Source organism: Rhea pennata, chromosome 1, assembly GCF_028389875.1.
Source record: "Rhea pennata isolate bPtePen1 chromosome 1, bPtePen1.pri, whole genome shotgun sequence".
NCBI lineage: Eukaryota > Metazoa > Chordata > Aves > Rheiformes > Rheidae > Rhea > Rhea pennata.
This window is the reverse complement of record NC_084663.1, coordinates 73614074-73638744: the sequence shown is the minus strand read 5'-3', so window position 1 is coordinate 73638744 and position 24671 is coordinate 73614074. Positions and strand designations below refer to the sequence as shown.

General features: G+C 33.5%; 1 protein-coding gene across 13 annotated transcripts in view; it reads right to left on the bottom strand.

Annotated features, from left to right (window-relative positions):
• The window catches only part of C2CD5 (C2 calcium dependent domain containing 5), a 74951-nt gene that overhangs the window by 32112 nt on the left and 18168 nt on the right, over nucleotides 1-24671 (bottom strand). For 7 of the 13 annotated variants that reach the window (XM_062591669.1, XM_062591676.1, XM_062591692.1 and 4 more), the window contains exons 9-11: nucleotides 22428-22622; nucleotides 19834-19919; nucleotides 14085-14193 (exon numbers count right to left, since the gene is read on the bottom strand). In XM_062591669.1, the coding sequence (XP_062447653.1) occupies nucleotides 14085-14193; nucleotides 19834-19919; nucleotides 22428-22622 (390 nt within the window). The remainder of the gene's footprint in view (nucleotides 1-14084; nucleotides 14194-19833; nucleotides 19920-22427; nucleotides 22623-24671) is intronic. The other 6 variants (XM_062591681.1, XM_062591708.1, XM_062591718.1 and 3 more) reach the window with 1 other exon arrangement.

The window sequence follows — 24671 nt, the reverse complement described above, 5'->3', positions numbered from 1 at the left end:
AATATGAAATGTATGGCTTTCCTGAATTAAAAATTTAAAAATGCAATCAAGAGTGCTACTAAATTTGTGCAATCTACTTATTTCAACTCTCTAGCTATTAGTTACACGGAACTAAAGCTCTTGTCTTACAAGCTTTCTACATACGAATTCAACAGCTGTTAACTTTGTAGAGTTTCTTCTTTCAAAATGGTGCAGCCATACAAATGAACTAATTAAAAACTATGTTAACTGTCAATACAAAAAATAAAGGGAAAAGAGCAACAAACAGTGGGCACTTTGATGCTACAACGGGATTTAAGTAGAGGAAGTCTTATGCAATTCTCCTGAAATCAACTGAGTTTCACATGGATATAATCTACTCATTTAGATCTTGTAGGATCATCATTTGAAATACCAGTCTCAAAAATGAGATTTACTGGGCACTGATTTTGTAGTATCAGGAACATTTATAAATACAGTATATGATAACCATGTATCATACACTAGGTCCTCTGAAAACACGACCAACAAAAAGTGAGAAATGCAGCTATAAAAACATTTTGAAATGTACTGAAACAGAAATATTGTAGGGCAAGATATAGTCGTTCATGCGTTTACCTAAGCTTTTGATTTAGAGCTGAGTTTTCAGCTTTCTAAAGAAATTAATGATCATTTTCTATTAATAAAATAACACAGAGATATATTCAAATATACCTAACTTTAAATGCTAATACATGTATACTCATAACATTGGATTGACTAACAACATCCTTGTCCTTGCTGGGGTCACAGGAGGAAACAGCTAGGGCACAGGTTGACATTTATTTAACCTTTGCTCTAAGAAATATACACTAAACAGAAAAAAACTACAGCATAGCTCTTTGGAAGGTTCTCCACAATCAAGACAAAAATATACACGTTAAGACACAAAACAGAGTAGGGATCTTTAGAGACTATATCGATGATGTTCTGTTGTATCCAGTTCACTCTCAGTAGGTTTAAATACATTACTAGTAAAACCTCTAGGCACTACATTTTGGGGTTCCTCAAAATGAAAACACTGTTTAAATACTCTCACTGGTTACAAAAACCAATTGCTCAAGATTAAATACACTAATCCTGACTCACATGGTTGGATGACCTACTGTTACTGTCTCACACTTTTCAGGTTTCACAAGCTAAGAACCATGCACAAGTAGTCCATCATATGGTGGGTTTTCCAAGCTCAGCTACAAGAACCACTTATAGTACACACAGTAAAGGAAAAATGGGAGGCAAAATGTCTTCTCTTTTGCATGTGCATCACTGTATCTGAACAGAAGCTGCTGCCAGTTAAAGGCAGCAGTGGTAGGTAAATAGAGGAATTTTGGAAACCTGTTTTAAGGCAAAGGCTATGAACATCTGACAAAACAGAGTTGCATGGAAGATTCAAGACCACAAGCACACACTGCAAATGTTTTTGCTAACTTTTCATTGTGAAAAGGATATGGATCTCACGAGGAATTCCTCCTCCCCAATCCAATCACAGACAAGAAGTTTGATTATCAATGCATTTGTATCTAATATAAAAGTGTAAAACCTTATAAGTAGTAGAAACAGTGGTGCACTGTTACTCTTAATGATTCTTTTCAATTAGACTAGCCCACAGGTAGCTGGCTAAACTTAACGATGAAACAGCCCCAAACATTTTTGCATTCTAAAGTGTGCGTGTGGGGGGAGGTGAGGGCAGGGAGCAAAGAAGTAACTGGAGTTTCACAATCTTTTTCCAGATAGAGACTGATGCAAAGAAAAGACAATTTTCTTGAATCAGTTTCCATTTACACTTTTAAGTGTGAGCATTTGGCAAAAATTACTTCTACTAGTCACTAATGACCCTTTTAAGACAAAAAGGGCAGAAGAAATGTGAAGCTGTGACCAAGAAGTTGAACAACAGGGCAAAGAGACTAGAGATTAAGAGGGAAAGTGTTGTGGAATAAAAAATAACATTACAAGCAATAATATGAAACTAAAAAGGAACGTGGTCACAGTAAAAACTGAGAGGGAATGGAAATACTGAGAGGGAATGGAAATACTGAGAGGGAATGGAAATACTGAGAGGGAATGGAAATACTGAGAGGGAATGGAAATACTGAGAGGGAATGGAAATACTGAGAGGGAATGGAAATACTGAGAGGGAATGGAAATACTGAGAGGGAATGGAAATACTGAGAGGGAATGGAAATACTGAGAGGGAATGGAAATACTGAGAGGGAATGGAAATACTGAGAGGGAATGGAAATACTGAGAGGGAATGGAAATACTGAGAGGGAATGGAAATACTGAGAGGGAATGGAAATACTGAGAGGGAATGGAAATACTGAGAGGGAATGGAAATACTGAGAGGGAATGGAAATACTGAGAGGGAATGGAAATACTGAGAGGGAATGGAAATGGTGGAAATAGTAGTGACGGGTCCCAACCTCAGTGCAAACACATAGCTTTCCTCCACAAGGAATTTGTATGTAAATCAAAGTTTAAGAACAAGTCTCCAAGAGAATTAACACAATTTTCTCACCTAATCTATATACAGAGCTCATTACCATAAGGGAAATGCATATTGTTGTGAGGTTGTTCAACACTAGGTCTTGCTCAAGAAACATTTTCTTTCTGAGAGTCTGGTCAACATCACGATTAGCAAAAACTAATGTTATGGATCACTTTCATTCTTATAGATAAAACTAATTTTATAGCAATTGTCTTCAGTGTCAACAGAATCAGGCCTAATAGTTTAAAAAAATCCAACAAATTACTGTTGCACAAATTCAAAGGTTTCTATAAAACTCATGCTTAAATATATGCTTGTAAAGGAGTGGGTCCTCTGCTTAAGACATTGAGTATTTTTTCTTCCAGAAAAAGGCCAAGTAATATGAATCAATATGTTTTATATAAACACTGTACATTCACACAGTTTACACACTTACCTTTGCATATTAAAATATAAAATGATTGTCTACAATTAAAATCAAACACCATGACATTGCAGTAATAAATTGATACAAAACACTGAATGCAGTGCAATGTGTAGCATTCGTATTCTTCTGACAAGTATTTTCACAAGCAGCCTTTTTTGACACATGAGCCACACAATTCCACATGGGGATGCCACTGTAGCATTTACAAGTTTAGTAAAGCTAGGGATTTACATAAACAATTAGAGGAGATAGGGAAGCAGGATGGCATGTGTCCAGTACACTCCATGAGGGTGTCTGTTGTTGTTTTTGGCTAAGGCAAAAGCTTAAGAACTACAGGTTTGCAAAGCAGATTCAGCAGACAGTAGCCAGAAACGGTGGGTATTTTGGCGCATGCTTGGATCAGGTGACAGTACAGACTGAAAACTATGGCAGCTCACTGAAATGGTTACAGAAAGTAATGGCCCTGGATTCTAGGTGGAAGCAAAAAGGCAAGCATACATAGCACTCAATCACAAGCTTTTCTAGCAAATCTATTGAGTAGTTTATAGCAGGGATTATCTAAAACTTTAAGCAAAAACATTTGCAAAAATTACACTGCTATTAAGTGCCCTTCATTGGAAACCAAAGACTGAATATTAAACCTACTTTTATCATGTTTCAAAATTGACATGATATTTACAACAAAGTGGAAGCAAAGCACACTATTTCTAGAGCAGAAGACTTAAACAATGTTGTGAACAGAATCACAGAATGCGTAAGGTTGGAAGGGACCTCTGGAGACCATCTAGTCCAACACCCCTGCTCAAGCAGGGTCACCTGGAGCACGCTAGACAGGGTTGCATCCAGGTGGGTTTTAAGTATATCCAGAGAAGGAGACTCCACAACCTCTCTGGGCAACCTGGTCCAGTGCTAACAGTACAGCATTCTATAAAAATCGTGCCAACTCAAACCTCTTCCAACTGAAACTTTCCAAACTTGGTTTTATTGAAGAGCTTCAGAAGATACAAACAGCAATCATTGTTGTAAAGTACTTATCTTGCAGCCCAAATGTTATTTCGGTCAATTCCATGCACCAGCAATTCAGAATCTACCTCTTCCTTCAAATTAAAGATCGATCTCTACTAGGGTGTATTGTCACCGGGACAAAATCCTGCCCGTAACTTTCACACTGCAAACATTTTCTGATTCACAAGAAGCAACACTTTTCCAAGGTTGTTTGCTAGAGGTTCTCTTGTTCAGGACCTTTTAAGACTTAGCTAGAATCTGGTTAGTTCCCTAAAGATTTTTAAAACTTGAAGAAAAATTACAAAGAATGATTTCCTGATTGTTCAGACTGTGCTTAGGAGTTATTGTATTAAAACTGAATCCTTAGATATCCAGAAACAGTCACTCTGGGAAAGAAATCGTATGATTCATTTTCAACCTATTTTAATACTGAAAGATGAATATTTACCATGTAACATTCTGAAATAAGGAAGATACACTATGAAGATCATAATGGCAGTGGAGACAGCAACATTCATCTTCAAATTCAATCTATGAGTCTTTTACTAGGCACAGCCATAATCTATCCTTCTTATAAAGCAGGCCTCAATAACGATATTGGCAATAAACTCAAAGTTGCAAAACTGTTCAAAGTTTATTCTGTTTTTATACTGCAAACAGAGCTTAACTATCTCCATTCTCAGATCTCCTCTATCGAAACCTAAATCAAGCTTAACATCATCAATTTAGACAGAAGGGATTATGTTCTAACCATGGTCCAAATAAGCCTGCCCCCTCCACTTTTCAAATCAGTAACAACTATTATTTGAAGTTGCTTATAAATTAGCAGAAAGATTAAGAAGTGCCTCTTTTTGACTGTGTATTTAAGAGACATCTTTTTTATGTTTACAACCACGTGGACCTTCATGTTTAATTTGATCCTCTCTGGTTATTCCATGAAAAATGAAATTACCTATCATCATTCTAAAATATTCAGCAATTAAAACAGGTGTATGAAAAGTCCAATCCTCTCAGCAGTAACCAAATATACAGAACGTGGGTAGTCCTAACTAACCTTACAATAGACCAACACAACTCTGAAACTTTCCCAAGACGACCAAAGCTACTTCAGATTAAAAAAAAAAAAAAAAAAAAAAAAAAAAAAAAAGTCTTCATCTTCAAAACTAAAAGATGTGAAAATGATAACTTTACCTATGATTATAGGAAAACTGAAAGAAGTAGTTATCCAAATAATCTATATACACCAAAACACTAAAAAAAGCTCTGCAAACATACCAACAAAGAGGTATGTTCATTGCTACAAAGTTTAAACTATAGATAAAATATTCAGTCTGGAGAATGGTGTTTTGTCACTTCTCTTCTGTCACATCAAATGAAGTCAGAGAGTACCTCACTTTTCAAACCCAAACTTCTGAACAAGCTAAACAAAAAGTAAGATTGTTGGTAACGAAGAACAAGTTCTTTAGTTACTGAAGAAGCAGAATTAAGAACATCTAGGATTAAAATTGTATCCAGCCTTCTCGCTTTTTCAGGATGAGTTATTTAAGCTGACTAATTCAATACAAAACTGTTCATTTGCAGGGTCAGTTTTCTATTGAATCAACCAGGCAAAGTAACTCACTTTGCAACTGCATGATCACAAACAGCTGCAAGAGCATGTGGCAGAAATGGTACAAAAGAGCAGGATCATTTTTTAGTAGCAGTTTACTATTGAGGAGTGTTAGCTTTAATATGAAGGTAATTCTCAAGATAGGGAAAAAGAGAATTATTTCTCTTGGTAACACTCCCATCACAACCACTGAATTGCTTTCCTATAATCCAAATTCTATGAAACAGCACTGAACCCCCTATCACTGCTGAAAGGCTACAGAATACTGTTTTTCTTACAAAAGAAATAAAAATGTTGTTTTAAGTATGAAATAATTAACAGTATCTCCATTAATTTCTGTATTTCTCATATGGGTGAATTATTTGTAAATTAGACAGAAATATACGGAATTATACTTCCATTAAGTAATTCTATAATTGATCAGGATATGTTTTAACAATCTCATCCCTGAAACAGATTTGTAACTTTCAATCAGGAGATAACTTTGAAATCCTACCTCAGCTTCTAAATAGTTCCAACTCTCACAGCCTTATATTCTTCTAAGTCTTATATTCTCAATAGCTCCGAGCCTTGAGATGTCCCAATGCAGTTGTTCCTAATCTCAGTTAAACACTACTTGAACAGTTTAAATGCTCAGACACCCACAGATTAGCATCCTCTAAACCTTATGACTGATACCACAAAACACAAGGTAGTTCACACAGAGTTCACTGTGTGACTTAACACCTGTGACCTGCACTAATTAAACTCTGTAAATCTAAACAGAATGTCCCAGATGAAAGTAACTACTTGGATATTTGTACTGAAAAAAACCCCAACCTCCATTATTCTACAGTTTTTACATCAGTCACACATTCCAAGTTACATATTTGTTTGACCTTAGAAATAAGCAAAAATCACTTGGACAGACTACTGCAAAATTTGATGTAACCTAAATATTACAAGTAATCCTTGAGGGAACAGTTTTCCGTAAACTGACACCGGTTCAACTAAATCTGCTGATAATACTACCAGCATTAACTACACAGCCATATGAGGAATATATCCTATAATTTTTGTTTTTAATCACAGATGATGGTCCAATGAGAACAGCACTAGCTACAAAAAAGGTAAAAATTTCACCTTATCTGTTTAGCACTAAGAAAGTTCAAAACACTGCCCGGACACGAACAAATTTTAAATGCCACAAATTCATTTGTCAGATATTAAGATAGGTTTCAGGCTTAGATACGTAACTCCTCTGTCACTCCTGCTTTTACTTATTATTTATATCAGTCATTCAGCTTGTAACAGTAAAGTCCCCACAGCCCTGCATACAGTTCCTCTAACAGTAAAATAAGTGGGACACGAAGATAACGGGAATCTGCTTTCATGGGATCCTATTATAGTGTCGAGGGCAAAGTCTCCTGCTTCAGAGAGCTGGTAGGTAATGAAGAAACTATTTATTCTAGCTTGCATCTGTTGCTTTACTGTCGAGGCCTAATACATTCAATTAAATTTAAAACATGAGCAATCCTCAAAAGGTATCTTTATAGGACAGTAATAAAGGGGTTACTACCCAAAACTGGAGATAACTACGCCGTGACAAGACGCTGTCTTCTAAATATTACCTAGCATATCCATCTTGTAAATAGCATAGCAAAATGAATTACATATATGTTTTAAAGCATAAGCCCAACCAGTTGGACACCTTAAAACAAGCAACGAGAATATTCTTAGATCTAACATAACTCTTAGAAGAAACGTACAGAATTTCAAACACAAAAGGATTCATCTTTTCAACATCAAACACAAATGCTCATAGACAAGATGTTCTGCACACCAGTCAGCATGAAAGCTACTTCACTATGTAAGATAGTGCGATGAATTCATTTGGCAGGAATTTACGCTGCCTTTGCATTTCCTATTCATGTTTACGCTGCTCAGGCTTTTATCTGTTTGCAGAACCTCATTATTTCTATACAGTCACAACTATCTATTTTATTTTAAGACAAATTAGTCACAGAATCCTCTCTAAACTCCTGGATCCAATAACTGATTAATGACAGCCTTTTATTCGGGTCACTTTGGAGTGAGTTCAGGACCTCAATGAGAGCATATTACAGGACACAGAAGACCTCAAATCCTTCAAAAAACACTAAAAAATATCACTGCAAAAGGTTGAAGGAACTGCATTGTACAGTAGAATCATACTAACAAATCAAATCACACAAAAAATATTTTAACTATGGTATTTCTTGATGAGAAGTATGCGGTATTGAAGAACTTAATTCATAAAGCTAAAGAAGAGTATGCTCACACTATCTATAACAATCTGATCAAGAAAAGAAAACAGGTGAAACAAAAACAGGGCAGAGAGAGAAGGAAAGCCTGCTGTGCCTAATTCAACTCAAATAACGGATCTTACCCATTAAAGTAAGTTCCATAATACTGTTAAGTTCAGTTAGAGCTTGTCTTATCTGCCACTTGGAATTTAAGTTTTCTAAAATATTATCAGTAGATATTTTACAACAACAAGTTTACCTGTATTACCATAATATTTAAGAATGTGTCCCTTTAACTGGAATCACATACTTTGGGCTACTATAAAATTACCTCTATATATCCAAGTGTCAGATCACAAGTCTGATCCAAATTCATTAAAATCAGCAAAGGAAATGTTATCAAACTGTTTTAGTAGAGCAGCATATTTTGAAATTAGGAGAAATAACATGTAAGAATAACAATCTTCTGCAAGATCGAGGTTTTCTCTGTTATGTACTAATTATTCAAAAACAAACTGCAGCAGTGGAATAAGCAACAGCTTTATTGGAGCTTTTGTTCAGTGGAAAGTCTATGATGGTTCTCACATCATTTGTCAAATCTTTGGGAGATTTTTCAATCAACAAGCAGATTAAATAGAATTACTTATTATTAGGAAAGAATTTTAAAACAAAAGACTTTAAATGTAAATTTTATTTATGCATTCCGAAGGAAATTTATGAATACTGCTCTACACTAACAATAATCAACATTTGCCTGGTTACATAAACACCTATTTAAAAATCCCTAAATAGAAAATAATGTATGGTTTAAGGAAAGAAAGAAAAAAAAAAAGAGACAAACTTCATTAATTTAAGGGTACATCTGCTTCAAAACAAAACAAAAATATTCAAACACCACTCACATTAACCACAAAAAGAGAATATTCAGTACTCTGGGATGTCTGCTGAAAAAGTAGAGCATAACACTACTGGAATACCTCACATACTAATAAAGCATAAAAGGTAAGGACCCATTCAAGCACCATAAAGCTTTCATTATGCCTCACTATCCAGGCAACACTCTGAGAGCTGCCTTAACATCCCACTACTGTATCAACACATACTGAGATCCTAACAGGTGAATTTGGAGATTTTTCAAGGAAACACTGGAGATCAAGCTTAAAATTTTGCATTTTCTACCAGTTTGGAACAACAGCCTCTTTAGACACTACTGAAGACATTGTTATCTTCTACTGCATTCTTTCAAGTACACCACCATTACATACCCGATAGCAACAGGAAGCTTAATTTGCACATTCAGCGCAAGTTTGTATTATGTGAGAGAAAAAGAGTTCAGTTATAGAATCAAAATGTATCCAAGTTTTCGTTTTCCTCTTTCATTTCTTCCTATAAAAAACTGGAGTTCTTCAGAACTTTGCACTTCAAGGACTGGGGTATCAAACTAGGGTATCAAGGAGCTATGGGAATTTTATTAGCAATCTTTTTCATTCCATGTTTCTGACTACTGGAGCTAAAGAGCTATTGTTGGAGCAGCTCCCTGAATGAAGGTTAAAAATGTAATTACGCAAGAATACCGTATATGTTATCACAATCAAACAGTAGCACGCAAAAGTAGCCTTTATTCCACAAGTTCCTTACACCTGCAAAGTAACCTTCCAACCTTCCTTCCCTGCATTTATTCTCAAGGCGAGACTTTGTCAAAGGTCCAGTCTCCTGGATCCAGGATTCCTTTCAGATTTTTATACTTACATCTTTAACAGCCTTTTTCAGAGAGAGGGCCATAGCATTTCTTCCACTGTATCATATTTCCTTTTTCTATGAATTTGAGCTCTTGACTATCTACTTCTATTTTGCAGATTCATCTTGATCATCACCTTTTCATAATTTCATTAAAAAAAAAACTTTTGAAGAATTTTGTCAAACACATTTTGTCATTGAAAGTAATTCCAGAAGTAGTTTCTTTTCTGTCTATTTGCTTCCCTTATTCACCAAATACAAATTAGTTCCTACTTCAGCATGTGATTTTCTGGCTTCCTCAAAAGTTTACTCAGTAATTTTTCACCACCATCTCAGATGGTCCTGTTGCATCTTACACATCCAATTAAACAAGTTCACTTGCTAAAGGCAAAAAAAAAAAAAAAACAAAAAACAAAAAAAAAAACAAAACAAAACAGAAAAAAAAACACCTTAGCTTTAGATGTTACACAAGTTTGTCAGTAAATATAAAAGGTATCTGAATGCTTTCAAAAAGAAAAATAACTTTAGCCTATTTATGGCTGCGAATACAGCCTTGCTAAGATGAATGGAATGGAATGTTACAGTTTTGTTTTCCTTAAATCGTATATATCCTTGTTCTCTTTCAGGCCAAGCATTAGCTAGTAATGACAGAGCTGGCAAGAAAGCTCTAGCAGGGAGAGATGAACAGAGATCTGCTGAGGCTTTTCAATGGCAATAGACTTGACAGCACAGTCATTATTGCAATTGAAGGACTGGATTAGCTTCTATGCAATTTGCAATTCTACTACAAAATTCACAATCCATCACAAGTCACATATAGTGACTGATCTACTGCCCTTCCTTTTTCTTGATACAGTAACACACCTAACACTGCAAAAGAAACACACTTCCAGGCATGTAAGTATACTCTACTCAGTCCCTGCCCAGCAGCATGAATAGCGAACTGTTACTAGAGAGCTCCTGAGATATATTGAAGAAGCAGCAGGATTCTCTATAATAGGTAAGGGAAACATATACAGTTCTTAAAAGGGCATTTACTCTGAAATTAGTATTTGATTTAGGCATTTTTACTCCTGAAATTCTATATAACAACCACATCTGGGTATAACTACATGTGATGAAGATATGCATTCTTCCTCCTGTTTATCTCTGAACAATCTAGGTTACGCCTTGGACAGTCTGACAAAGAATGAATTCACAATTTCTCCTTAGCCTTCTATGGCTTACATTTCTGAATCACTTTCTAACCCAGCTCAATATATGTTTAGTGTCTATACATAATCCATTTATTCAACTATTCTTAAAAAAGCCTTCCACAGTAACATCCTCCTAAATACTAGCTCAAAAAAACAATTAAGTTAAACTTAGTTTTAAGTACCATACAAGATGCAAAAGTTTTTCATTTAATATCTTGGAAATCTTGGAACAGGCTATGCTATAACAGTAATCCGAAATTTTCATAATACTATTCTTACAAGGAAAGCAAAAATGAAAGATAATTATAATCTAGAAAAGCAAAATTACAAAAAATAGCCTCAAAACTATAATATTCCAGGACCAATAAGGATCTTAGTATAGAAAAGAATAAGAATACAAAAATCAGCCAATGGTTTCAGCCACTACCTGCAGCTGAACTATTTGCAAACTGGAAAAAATGCATAGAGACAATTAAATTGAAGTTTAGATAATGACTGTTCAACTTCCAAAGACAAATGATACACATGCATTGCAGCAGCGAAGTAACAGGAAGGAAACTTTCTTTCTGGAGGAAACAAACCCCCAGAGGTCACCTTTACATCCTTTCACTGGGCCAGCTTTAAAAGTATCAGTAGTTGGCAGGCTCTGCCGGCTTGCATATTCTATGTAGAGAAGTTAAGTTTTTGTTTCTTCCAAGGCATCCTATGTTTCCAGAGGGAAAGGAAAAAGATTTTTATTTTCCCCCAACACCACCTCGAAAAGGCCAGTACTTATTATAGCTTTTATGTAGACTCCATCATCAACTCTCGCATTTGCTCTGTGGCTGTACACAGAAGTTACACACTTTGGTCCCTAAGACTGTGTAAAGGTGATTTAGAAGTTCAAATAAGAAGGTGGAAGCCCTGCAAGCTAATGTATTTTACAATACAAGATATATGAACCAAGACAGCCTGGACTACATACACCACTCTTCTTTCAAATAGATTATTGTTCTCATCTGATTTTTGTTCTCTCAGTCCACCTTCATGTCTGTTTTTCAGAACAAACACGTTCATTGATTTCCTTAAGTTATCAGAAGTATGGCTATTACAAAAGTGTAAGCTCATGGAAAAAAATACACCTGACACCAACCCACTTGCATAAATGAGAATCTATTCTCTTTCCCTAAATTATTTGTTTTGCAGACACTGAGCTGAAAAGCTACCAAAAAATAATCATCTGAATATTCAGCTTCACAGATTGTTATTATTCTTAACAATGCTATTTTATACTATAACAATGTTTTGCAATTTTAAAGGAAGCCTTTAAAAACATTAAAGCAAATAAGACACTGAGGTATTTGACAGTTAAACAAATTTAGATTTGAAGTTCCTAATAATATTCTACAGCATTTCTAAAAACTTCACTGAGCTGCCATAATTTCTGTCAGCATATGTAGTACTGAATGACTAGTAAAATACCTGAATTGAAACTATTCCAGTCTAGCAGTTTGTATGATCTTGTGTTACCCATAATTCCGACAAAGGCTGAGTTCAAAACAGCAAATTAGTAGATCAGTTATAGGAGCAGAATAGTGAAAAAGAAAACTACCAACAAGAACACAATTGACAACACCACTCCACAGGAACTGGAAAGACACAGACAGCAGAGTTAATAAGAGGCTGAAATAGAAAGGGAAAAAGGAGCATGCTATAGCAAACTAGCACTAGCGTAATCAAAGTGTACAGTATATAGCAATTATTGTATTATTCACCGGTTTTCAAACAACTCCTTAAAATGTTCTTTCCTTCTCTATATTTTCCTATTTATTTACTTGTCAGTTTGTTTCCTCTAATATTCTACAGACTTGACTGATCATTATTCTACTAGAATGTTTTTCTACTTGCTCCTCTTCCATCTCATAACTGCTACCCTTCATTCTCTCTCTTTTTTTTTTCTTTTGTTGCTGTTTAGCAATATACTGAGTTTGAAGTATCATGCATCTTACATTCACTTGTCAGGAGCAATCTAAAAATTCTATAAAAGTGCTGCCAAGAGCCACTTACTTGTGCAAATACACATGCGCATCTCTTATCTTTTTTCTCATCTTACTTTCAGTTGGTTGGTAAAAATAAAAAGAGTGTATATTGCAAGAAATTATTCTGGCAAATTTCTGAGCATAATTGACATCTTTTAAATTTTTCTTAAATAAATTTACAATACAGCAAACTTAGTATGTAAGTTACCTGTATCAGATTCATGTCAAAATACAGAAAGCTTAAGAGGACTTTGAGGCAAAGAAATAAAAGACACACATACGAATTATACTTGGACATTTTTCATAATCTTCTCTCAACTGTATGGTCAAGGATAAAAGTTCAGAAGTAGGAAAAAATAACATACTATGTATTCAGATGTTTTAAAATATCTCTTAAAGTAATTTTCTTGAATTAAGTCTGGGATTTTATTCCATGTTCTCTGCCAGTTTATTAAGCCCTTTTATCAGCAATAATTTAACTATTTGCAGAACTGCTTGCAAGAAGAAATAAATGGAAAAAACATACAGTTTTCTAGAAACATGTATTTGCACAAAGTTTACTACTCCTGGCTAGTGCATGCAAAACCACTACAGGTGTTACTTTTTTTTTCCTCATCTGCCCACATTTTAAGAACACTAATTCACTCCAACTTTTTACAGAGTATCCCTTGCCACTTGTTCCAGTAAATACAACAAAGATTTCAGAGTCAAAAATAACCTAATTCTGATGTCAAAACTAGGCATGCAAAAACATGCACATTTCAGTACTGGAGTTTCCAAGTAAATACTAAGCAAAAAATCTTTAAGTAGTGTTCTGTATAAGTTATTAAACAAAAATAGAAACAGAATTGTAAAGGTTTTCTTTTTTTCAAATGAGGTTAAAAACACATATTGAGTTAAACTGTTGTGATTAGTCCATAAGGATTGCAAGGAGCTGAAAATTAGAAAACATTTGTAGGCAAGATCAAGTATTTCATCTTACTTCTGTTTTAATGGAAAGCTTGCATCAAATTTTAGTATTAAATAGTAGTCAAAAACATTAACCAATCTCTTGATAATTCAGAAATAATTTTTGGTGCAAAGTTACTGGATTCAAATATTTTATTCTCATTAACTTGCTAGAAAGTTCTCACTAAAAACGCTCTCTGAAAGACTAAGATTTTTTGAAGTTGAAATGCTTGTCTGAAAAATATCGTCTTCAATACACAGTTAGTAGTTTTTTAATAATACATAAATATTTTAATAGAAATAACGTTTCAAAGACTAGAAATACAAGGACATTGTGATAAGACTTGACTTGGGAAAAATTTATTGTGTTAACATACCAGGATTGTGAATGCGATCCAAGAGCTTCACAGAACGTGCACTGACAACACCACCAACATGGACAAGGAAGCCTGGTGGGAAGGCCGTCAAGGTAAAAAACGGAAATTCCTGTCACAATTGAAAACAAACATCAAATGACTGCTTAAAAAACACTGCTGCCTGCCAAAAAACATGCACTGAATTGAAAATCTCCTCGAAATTCAAGCAAAGCAGTTACATGAGGCCAAATATCCTTCAAGCTTACTAAGCACTGTTTAACTATATGTCTTCATACACTCAGCATAAAGTAATAAAAGCAGAAGTATTCTACGATGTAAGAATACTTTTCCCCCATAGATTTGCAGATCGATAAGATAGTAATTAGTAATGCAAACCTTATATGTTAGCATTAACAAAGCCTCTACTAGTTTGTTTTTAAGATGGCAGCTAAACAACAATTTTACTCTCAGCTGATACAAGATAAAAGAACACTTTTCTGCATTTTCCAGGACTAACTGTTAACGCTGAAGGTAGACTGATCCTGAACAACAGGGTAAAACTAACTGTAATTTTGCAGGAATTATGCTTTATTATATAAAAGCATACCTAAAAATGTGTTGGCACACTGACCTGCTAGTATCATAAGCTCTAAATGTAACCAGTAACTATCCATTTTCTAGAATAAAGCGTAAGTCTTTGGAATATGATTTTAAGTTCTTAATCAAATTGAAGAAAGTCACTTCCAATTTCATTTTCATAAATGAGTTTTACCAATCCTTAATAAAAATGAAGACTCAATAGTCACATTTGGCAACTATTCAAAAACATAGTTCACCCAAAAAACATAATAAAAATAACAATTCTTCTTTAGGACATACATGGTGAGAAAAACTCTTCATATTCAAAGGAAGTGGGCCCAAAACTGGGAGATTTTATTTTGCATTTCTACAGAGATTCTATTAACTGTGTAATATACATATTACAGCATACTTATGGGGGAAAGGTAATAGATTTATGTTTGGCAATTCTAAATGCATGGGGCAAAAAAAAAGTATCATGCAATCATGGTTGGTACCATTATGATGACTGGTTAAATGGAAAAAAATAATAAACACCGTAATTCTGTATGGGAGAAAGTGCAGATTCCTTTTTCAAATACTTAAGGCACTCGCAACAGTGTATCATTCAACTGAGCTTCTACCTAGACAGCTTACCAGCTGCAGAGATGATGATCACAGTTTTTCCAGCAATACATGACATAAAACACCCTCTTTACTAAAGCTCAATGTGGATTAAATAAATAAATATGTCCCCTACCTTCAAAACTATTATAACGCTTGAAAGGTTATTAGAACTCTCAAAATGTCCTACAAAAACTTCACCAAGAAATTTGTTGGATTTTCATTTGGTTTCTAGACTTAAAAATTAAGAGGCAGACTTTGAAATCAGCAACATTAGTATGGACAACTATAAACAAACAAAAAAAATTTTTTTTAAACCTGCAGTCATGCCTCATGAAGCAATTAAAAGGCAGGAAGATTTCACTATAGGACTCTTCAAATCTGTCTTCAGGAGCACAGAAAGACCTCTAGAGAGGGTTAGGGAAAAAATACCACCATAAGGTTTCACCAGATCGTGAAGTGCTTTTCAGATTAGCAAAGCAGTCAGAAAGCCATGACTACAACACAACCTAGACTCCTCTGCATGTCTCTTGTGAGAAAAGAAAAAAAATCCTAGTATATCATCACTTTGTTAGAATCCTCTTTCACTCTGGCTTTATTGAACAAGCTGTAAGAGATTCACCAGTATACTGCTAATACTTTTCCCTGTATATTTCCATCACACTTATTTTAAGTAAGTGTTTACTCAGTCCCTTGAATACAGTTATCCCACATTAAATGACACTAAAAATGAATAATTAGCTTTTCCAGAACTATAGAAAAAGGTTTACTGCATATGCAATATTAAATTACATTAAGTCTATACTTACACAAGTGTGTATTTATACATATATTTTACACTAAAGCAACATGTAGTGAACATCAAAGCAAAAGATACTCTATGCTCTAAAGAACAAAACTTTTTAATCTATCTGGAAATTCAGAAATTACTTCCATTTTTAATACATTTTCGTAAGTCTGTGTACTGAAAGTAATTTTAACGTATTCAAACTTACAGTTTGCTTGTATTTTCTACATTACAAACCACAAATTAAATTTTAAAGTAATAAATATGTTTTTTTCCCAACCAATATATTCAGGCATATGATAACTGCAAGTCCATATTCTGATATATGCTTAAATTAGACCTATACTCTATCAGATTAATTTCAGCCACATAAAAATGTAGTTAACTGACTCACTGAACCTCTGCTCTTATTCCATTAAGAATGTCTCATTCATTCAGACACAAAAGGAATTCCATCATTATGTATGACAGATACCACAGTGTGGCTTCTCCCCTCCCCTTTTTTTAATCAGTTAGATATTTCTTATTATTTGCAAATACAAGTTCCATCCTCATGTTTGGTACTCTGCAATACTTCAAAATTTTAAAGCTATACTTATTACATGGAAAATAAAATCTGTAAGAACCAGATGCAGTATTTTTATGCTACAATTCCCCTCTATTCTTGCACTTTGCAATGGACTACCTTTAAAACAAGATAAAGCATAAAATATCCCCGTATTTCAGAAGACATGACTATCTGAATTTTAAAGATGTGCCACTGAAAACAGTCAATCATTTTACCAATGCCAATTCACTACATCTCAGAATCTTTGACTGCATAGACTCTGAAGAACTATGTCACTAGTTTAATTCTTGTAACAACACAGGGATGTTGTAACTGCCATTTGCCTTAAGTTTGGTAAAGTTGCAATAAAGTCCTTATGTTTGTTTAATAAAACACCCAAAAACATTTGTGTTTACACATACACATATTAGTTAGTATTCTTTTTAATTGAATTTTACAGAAATATACATAAAATAATGAAAAAAGCACATGGAACAAGGCTATAAACACATTTCATTTGGTGTTAGCGCCAACTTGAGCAGCTCTGTCTCCTGTCTACCCAATCATTCCTTCCTATCACTGTATCAGATAATGCTTGTAACGCTCAGATATGTTGACAGAGCTTTATGCGGTGAATCAAACAAGTGACTGATCCATATGAAAATGCTGCTAATTTTCTGGTTGAATTATTTTTATTCAAAACACATTCACTGAACCATCTAATCAGGTGACCAAACAATTATATCATTGTTTTTCCAACTGAACTGAGACGACGAGCTCATTAATAATAAAGAAGTCACTGGAAAGAGTTGCTTAAGTCAGCACTTCAGCCAAAAGACTCATACACAGCACCGCGTTCTGACACAACAGCTCTCTAGCAGTGCTCTTCAGAGATAGGGATCAATGCAGCTACACTTTGAAAAGGAAGCAAAGACTCTCTCAAGCATTTGCAGGATGCAAACACGGAAAAATAATAGCATTTGTCCAAGTTGAAGTCAGATATACAAAATACAATTAGGAGTAGTATTTGGACATTTATACAAAAACACAAAGCTGATTTTTCACCATTATAGTAAGCTCAAATTTGCCCAGAGATATATTTATACTTAAAAATACAGTCCAAAAGAGCTGTGCTATAAGTTACAACTACTATCAACATGTATATTGCAAATTGCTAAAAATATATTAATGTAAATTGTAATGTGCATATGAGTTTTCCAAGGCTGATGTATTTTTTTGGGAAAAAATTTAGCAGAATTAACCTTCCAACATAATCTGTTATGGTTTATAATTTGGGTTAAGTGATATACCAAAACCACATAATAGTAAAAGAAAATCTAAGGGGATGTCCAGTTAAAGGAATTATTTGAGTATATTGTACTGTTATGACATTACAAATAATGTGAATGCAGAGTCTCAAAAGAACTTGCTGTATTTCTAATATACATGCAAATATAATATACATCTCAAATTTATTCGTTCTTACGTTTTCCTAAGCAAACGCTACCCAATTCAGAAAGATACTTGAAATGCACTATTTACATGCATAATATCAAAACAGACAAGTTATCTTATGAGCTCTAAGGACATTTTGAGCTAAATGTTTCTCTCCCTGCATCCTTGTTCATTCTAGTTAAGCAACTGAAAGACAAGTAACTACAGCAAAAGAAATATCTAGTACGAAATTTTCAGAAAAGCATTATGACATTTTCAGTATAATTACAGTCCACATGCTTTGCAATGACATCATTATCTTATTAATAACATATCCAACATGTTTCCATCCCATTTTACCATATTTTCTTTGCTAGGCAATAAACGGTCTTAACAGAACAGGATGCAAATCATTCAAGCTCTAAAAATACCTTAAGTGTTCTTTCTTTACCATTTTTAAATGTTTTTAGAAAGCTTTCTAAAGAAATAAAGATTTGCCAAGGAATGTCTAAAATGCTAGCAGAGACAATGGTACGCAGAAAAGAATCTTTTTAAAATGTTAATTTTTAAACTAAAACATTAAAAGCAAAATACCATGAATTTCTATTTAAAAAGAAATTAAAATTTTAATTGAAATGTACAAACATGCAAAAGATTAGTTATGACAAAATATGCCGATTTTACAAATGGTCTTTAAAAAAAGGCAGAACAAAAATATAAAAAACCTGCATGAATAAGATTGCAAAGAAATCTGTCAAAATATTATAAAAAAACAGGAACTTCAAATGATTGCTCAAAAATTAGAAATCCTCAAAACAAGAAATAAAAAGGCTATAAAGTAGTCAATGTTTTGGAACATACCCGCCTTCTACAGAACCTATGAGGAGATCCTCCCTTAGCAACGGATAACACAAGAAATAAAAAGAGAATCATCCACTTACTCAAAATAGTAGCTATTCACTTATATTTCACAGATGTAGCTAACTGTTTTCAAAAATACATGTGGTTCTAAGTAGTTCAGATAGACAGAAATTCTAATTAAACTAAAATTTATTTCCAAAGGGCAAAACATCCAAATTTCCTCCTTCAAGGGACTTCACTAATAACATTTTGACAAGAGCAGTATGTTATACATGAAAAAAGACAAAACAAAATATCAAGGAAACATTCCAAAATTAACAGTGCTCTTCTTTACTGTACATTCTTTTCACTGTAGGTTGACATTAAAAATAGATGGTGTTTCCTGTCTTACAGATGTTCTTCAAAAATCTGTAACCATTTTATTGTTTCAGATTTTTTTTTAAATCACATATAGACTAAATGCACACAATTTCACATAATAGAATTCAGGCTGAATTATACTACCAATTTTATTTCTGTCAAAATTAAGTTTTCTCAACTATAAATGGAATTTTCACCTTGTTTAAGCTACTGCAATATTTCTCAGTTTGAATTCTATAAAATTTAATTAAATAGAAGCTGGTAAAAGTATTAAACTAACATATGCATCAGTAATTTACAGACTAAATAACAGTAATTTTTGCTACAGCTGTTTCTTACATCACCAGCTATAAATGGAATGCTGTGAACATTACTAAAGCGTTAGGAAAAGAGTGGAGCAAATAACTGTAATGTATTAAACTTTAGTATCATTTGTATATAAAAAAAGCTATTAAATGTTCAACACATGCAGATATAAAAGGCAGAAATAAAGGTTATGCCTATTTTTCAAATAAATAAGAAACATTTACCTTACTAAAAGCTAAATTTCCACTTTAGTAAATCAGAAATAGGTATAAAATACTTCATGTATGCCTTACCCTTTGTTCCAGAGCTGACTGAGTCTGTTGTCTTAAGAGAGTTTTAAATGGCCCCCCTTCTTTGCCAGCACTCCCACTGCCCATTCCTGAAGAGTATCAGTACAAATAACATCCAAAGAAACATGTTATAATCTGTATCAAATGTGCATTAAAAGATACATAAAATCACAACTGAAAACACAGTCAAACTATCAAAAAAAAATTAGGTTTTGGAATTGAAATGCTGAGCGTCACAGTTTAAGTGTTCCGAGTTTTTCTTTTTTTTTTTTTTGCGGGGGGGGGGGGGGGGGAGGGATTTGTTTTTTAAGCACTACTAGCAGTGCTGTCAAGCTCTATGGATTTGGACAAAAAAAAATCGTGAGCCAAGATCTTTTTGTGCTGCTAATGTGAAGTAAAAAACTTTCAATATAAGGCATTAGAAATTTGGGGTTGCAGTTCTTACTTATTACATATAGCTTGATTGTTTTTCCTGAAACTACTGGGAACTTTTGTCTTTGATTTCAGTAAATACAGATCTATCTTCTCTGTTTTTCACAGGAAGTTCCTACACAATCAGAGTTTAAGCCCTTACAAAAAAGGGCTGTGGGTCATCATTAAATTCCACACTGCTAAACAATCTCTCTTCAAATTCTTTTACATTAAGGTACATCTCTCTACCCGCATTATCAGTTAAAAGAAAAAAAAAAAACACTTTTTTCAAGAGTTTTAGAGCCACTCATTAGGAAATGAGTGGGAGAAGGCTGTAGATATAATTTCAGTAGAAGCTTTATACTTCATGATTGGGACTAAACAGAAAATTGCAAAAAGCAACCTACATCTTTTGATATGTAATGTAAAAGAAAATAGAACAGAAATTTTTTTGAGTTAACATCTATGCAATATTCACTTATCTGCTTCATCCAGATCATCTAAGGACTACTGTTAAGCATTTAAAACTGCCATATTTCATTACTGTATTTTCATATATATAACCTGCAGACTATCTGTAAGTAAAAATAAGAAATGAACTTTCATTTAGAATAATATGGGTTATGCGGGTGGATTTTTATCCCATCTCTGATCTTTCTACCCTATTCCCAGTACTTCCACCATCTGTCTTCTCCCTTTCTTTCACATCTTTTACTCCTTCCCCCAGTACAGAAGCTTCTCTAAAGAACTGAAGTTTATCAGATAACAGATCCTTCTGTAGCAAAGATGACTGTGTATCATGGAACTATACTTTTAAGTGAGTGTGTTGAGATGCAGGTTATATATATGACAATACTATTTCTCTATGGTTACAAATCACAGGAATAAAAAATAAATAAATTTAAAAAAACCACATACCAAGATTGTGTTTTTCCTAAAACAAACACAATGCTGGTGAATCAGATTTTCTGGAAAGCATTTCATGCCTAAAAACTATCATTGCTATTTCTTGTATCTAAAACTATTAGCGTTAATTCGACAAAGCAAAAACAAATACTTAAGTTCTCTAAGAAAGCACTAAGAAAAGAAAAGAATCAAAAAAAGTATCAGGAGCAAGATGTAATATAGACACACCACAATGCAAACAGTTATAAATGAAAACAAGATTTTTACAAAAATTAGAACTAATTTAACATAACAGTTCCTTGCTAGTTTCCTTTCTCTTCTGATCAAGCATACAGTAAACATGAGTGATTTTTTTTTTTTTAATGGAAACAGGAATGTATTTATTTTTTTTTTAACCAAACACGAGGAGAATTGGAAATAATACTGGGCTTAATGTATGTTAATTCATTCCTAACATTTTCAAAAAAATAGACTATCATTACTATATATAACTATTGTAACTGTTATCAAATATTTTTAGCTGTTCTTGGATAAGGAAACAAAAAATTAGCATCTGTATAGTCCCATTAAACAAGATTATATTAGTTTCTCCTACTTGGTATTGATTCAAAATATCATTTTCAGGGACTATACAATATTAAATACAGACAAGCATGATATAAATACTGGATGTGAAACAAACTCAAAACTCAAAAACACCAAACAATTAAAACAGTTTCTACAGAAAAAGAAAAGCGGTAGTATCAACTATTTAATTTAAACCTATGAAACTAATGCATGTCAGTAAAATCTAAAAGGAGGCAGTACAAATACATAGTTTGTATGGACTCAGTTTGAAAGACATTAAACAGCAGAGTTGCTAGCCATCTGACGGCCATATTTTTCAATAAATTATGAATGAATTAATGAGTAAGTGCTTGTTCCATGCAAAATATAGGAACAACAAATTAAAGGGAATAGGAGGAAGAAAAAAAAATAAATGCATTATTTCAGTCCAATTACCAATATGGAAGGAAATTTTGAGATTGAAGCAAGGAAGTTCAGTAGGATACACTACATATTTGTTTCAAATCCTGTAAGACAAGAAGTTCAGAAGCTGTTACAAGCTTCTGGGGCACAGGTAGGAGGTTGTATGAATAGTCATGTAGCCAGCAGTTTTCAGAGGTTAATTTATCAAAAAGATAGGGTTACAGAAAGCTGTGTGTTAAATGCCCCCTTATCAAATAACAACAACAGTTTCTTAAAAGTCTGCTTAAAAGGCCATAATACATTGATCCTACCAGAAGCAGCCAGAAGCAGCTCTTCAGTGAAAGAAACACTTTTCCTCAGAACAACTGGGCTGACATGGCTAGAGTGTAGAGGGTTAAGGCTAGACCCCGAGAGGAGGAGACAGGACTTTTTAAGATGTGGGGAATCACAAGAGAGTGTAGGGGAGCTGGGAAACAGGAAAATCCTAGGTCCCTGTGGGGAAGGTGCTGTGGAGGAAAGTAATAGAGACAAGATGTAGATTCAGAAGATGACTAAAGAAACGAAGGAAAAAAAAATAAAAATGAAGCAAATACAAGAAATAAAAATTATCCAAATGAACCAACACTTTTTGCTAAATTATTTCTCAGCATACAGAGAAATGGAATGATAATACAGCTCCGCAATGTGAATGAGAAGCATGTCGTTACCAAAAATCACGAAGCAGCTGTTTTGAAATTTATTAATTTTAATAAAAGTCATGGTAAGCTAACCTGTATTTTAGATTTTATACAAGATTTTTAAATAAATACTATAGAATAAAAGCTACGTAACATATAATTCTCACAAACTTAATCTGTTTCATTAATTGGATGTAAAAGGTTCTCTTTTCTGGAAAAAAGTCATAGATATAAGTTACGCTTTTTAGTCTTGAATCTTGTAGAATTATAAATTATAAAAGGAGTTCCCATCTCAATTTCCTCCACACATATATTACTTCACATCAAAATGCATTACCTTATTAAAATATGTAATGCTTTTTTTGTTTTGTTTTGTTAGTCTGGTATTTCTGTTACTTTGTGGTGGCATAAAATATATCAATATTCACAGAAGAAATCTGCCTCTAAACCAAAACAAGCTTTCTCAGCACAGAAAAAATTTCCTCTCAAATTTAGCACAGATGTAGATTAGAACAGATAATGCAATCACAATTAAATTTTATAATAAATTAAGCTAATAGTCTCCTGATTTGGAACTACTGAAGACAAAATGCTTAAGTAGATCAAAATTTTAGTCCCTTCTATTTAGTTTCTCGTATTATGAAATTGTGGTATCTGCGCTCCTTTTCCAGCTTAGTCTCCATCTCATAAACATGTGGATATAATAGCTATCTGACAAGAAATGAGCAGGAATATTGCATACTTAAGAAAAAAAAATCAGGAAATACTAAGATTAAGTGATGTGAAAAGTCAAGTAACTGGTATTTCAAATGTGATAATGTTCTGTGTGTCACATCAGAAGTCTGATACGCTTTCTTTAAATCCATATAACTAACTTTCACATGGAGATATTTCAACTTAGAAACAGTCTTCAGGACAGGACTTCAGGACCTTTAGATTTAGAGATGACCATTTACATTGCATTTAAATACTTTACAGTCCAGGATCCTTACCATGAAAATCTGATCAAATAAAAAGAAACATGTTTTCAAGTACTCAGTAAAACAAACATATAAATTGACGGTATAAGCATCCAGTTTTAACTTTACATCCTTAAAACTCACGATCACCACAGGCTATCTGCAAAACTGTCAATTATACAAAAGGAAAAAAAAATGAAAAAGAAAAAAAAGGCTTTTTTTTTTTTTTTTTTTTAGAGGACAGAGAAGAGTCTACTGACAAAAACAGCTTCCTAAGTAGGAAATTTTTGTGGGAATATTGAAGAATAACAACATGAGTAAAATATAACCGTCTTCAAATTCCACATTTACCTTCTCTGGTTGGAAATATTTTTGGAAGAGGTGCTGTCAGGTAAAGTTATCAGAATCAAATTTAATATATTTTAGAACTGTCATGAACAGATGGAGACAACAATATTCTGAGCTTCATATACCACAATTTAAAACATCATTCAAGAAGGAAGCCAACTTTTATGAACAACATTGTAATATATTTTGCCCTAGAGTGAAAAAACTCAAGGCACTGAGTATATAACAAAAAATAAACAGAATACAACTCTGAGTGGTGCTGACACTATCACTGACATGATTCAAATCACAGATTAAAAAAAAAATCTAACGGAGTGGAGAAGGAAAAAAATAAGTTCAAAAAGTTATGATAAAACAATGGATAAAGAAAAATGCTTTCTGATGGTCTGAGTATAGTTTATTTTCAAACTGTATATTGTGTAATTAAAGCCATTCTATATACCAAGAAAATTAAACAGATAGTAGATGAAATATTTCTAAATATCACATTTGCAAAAAGGAGTTAAAAAAAAATCACAGAAATATATATAAACGCTTACAGTAAAATAGATTAGGCTTGAAGGTTACATAG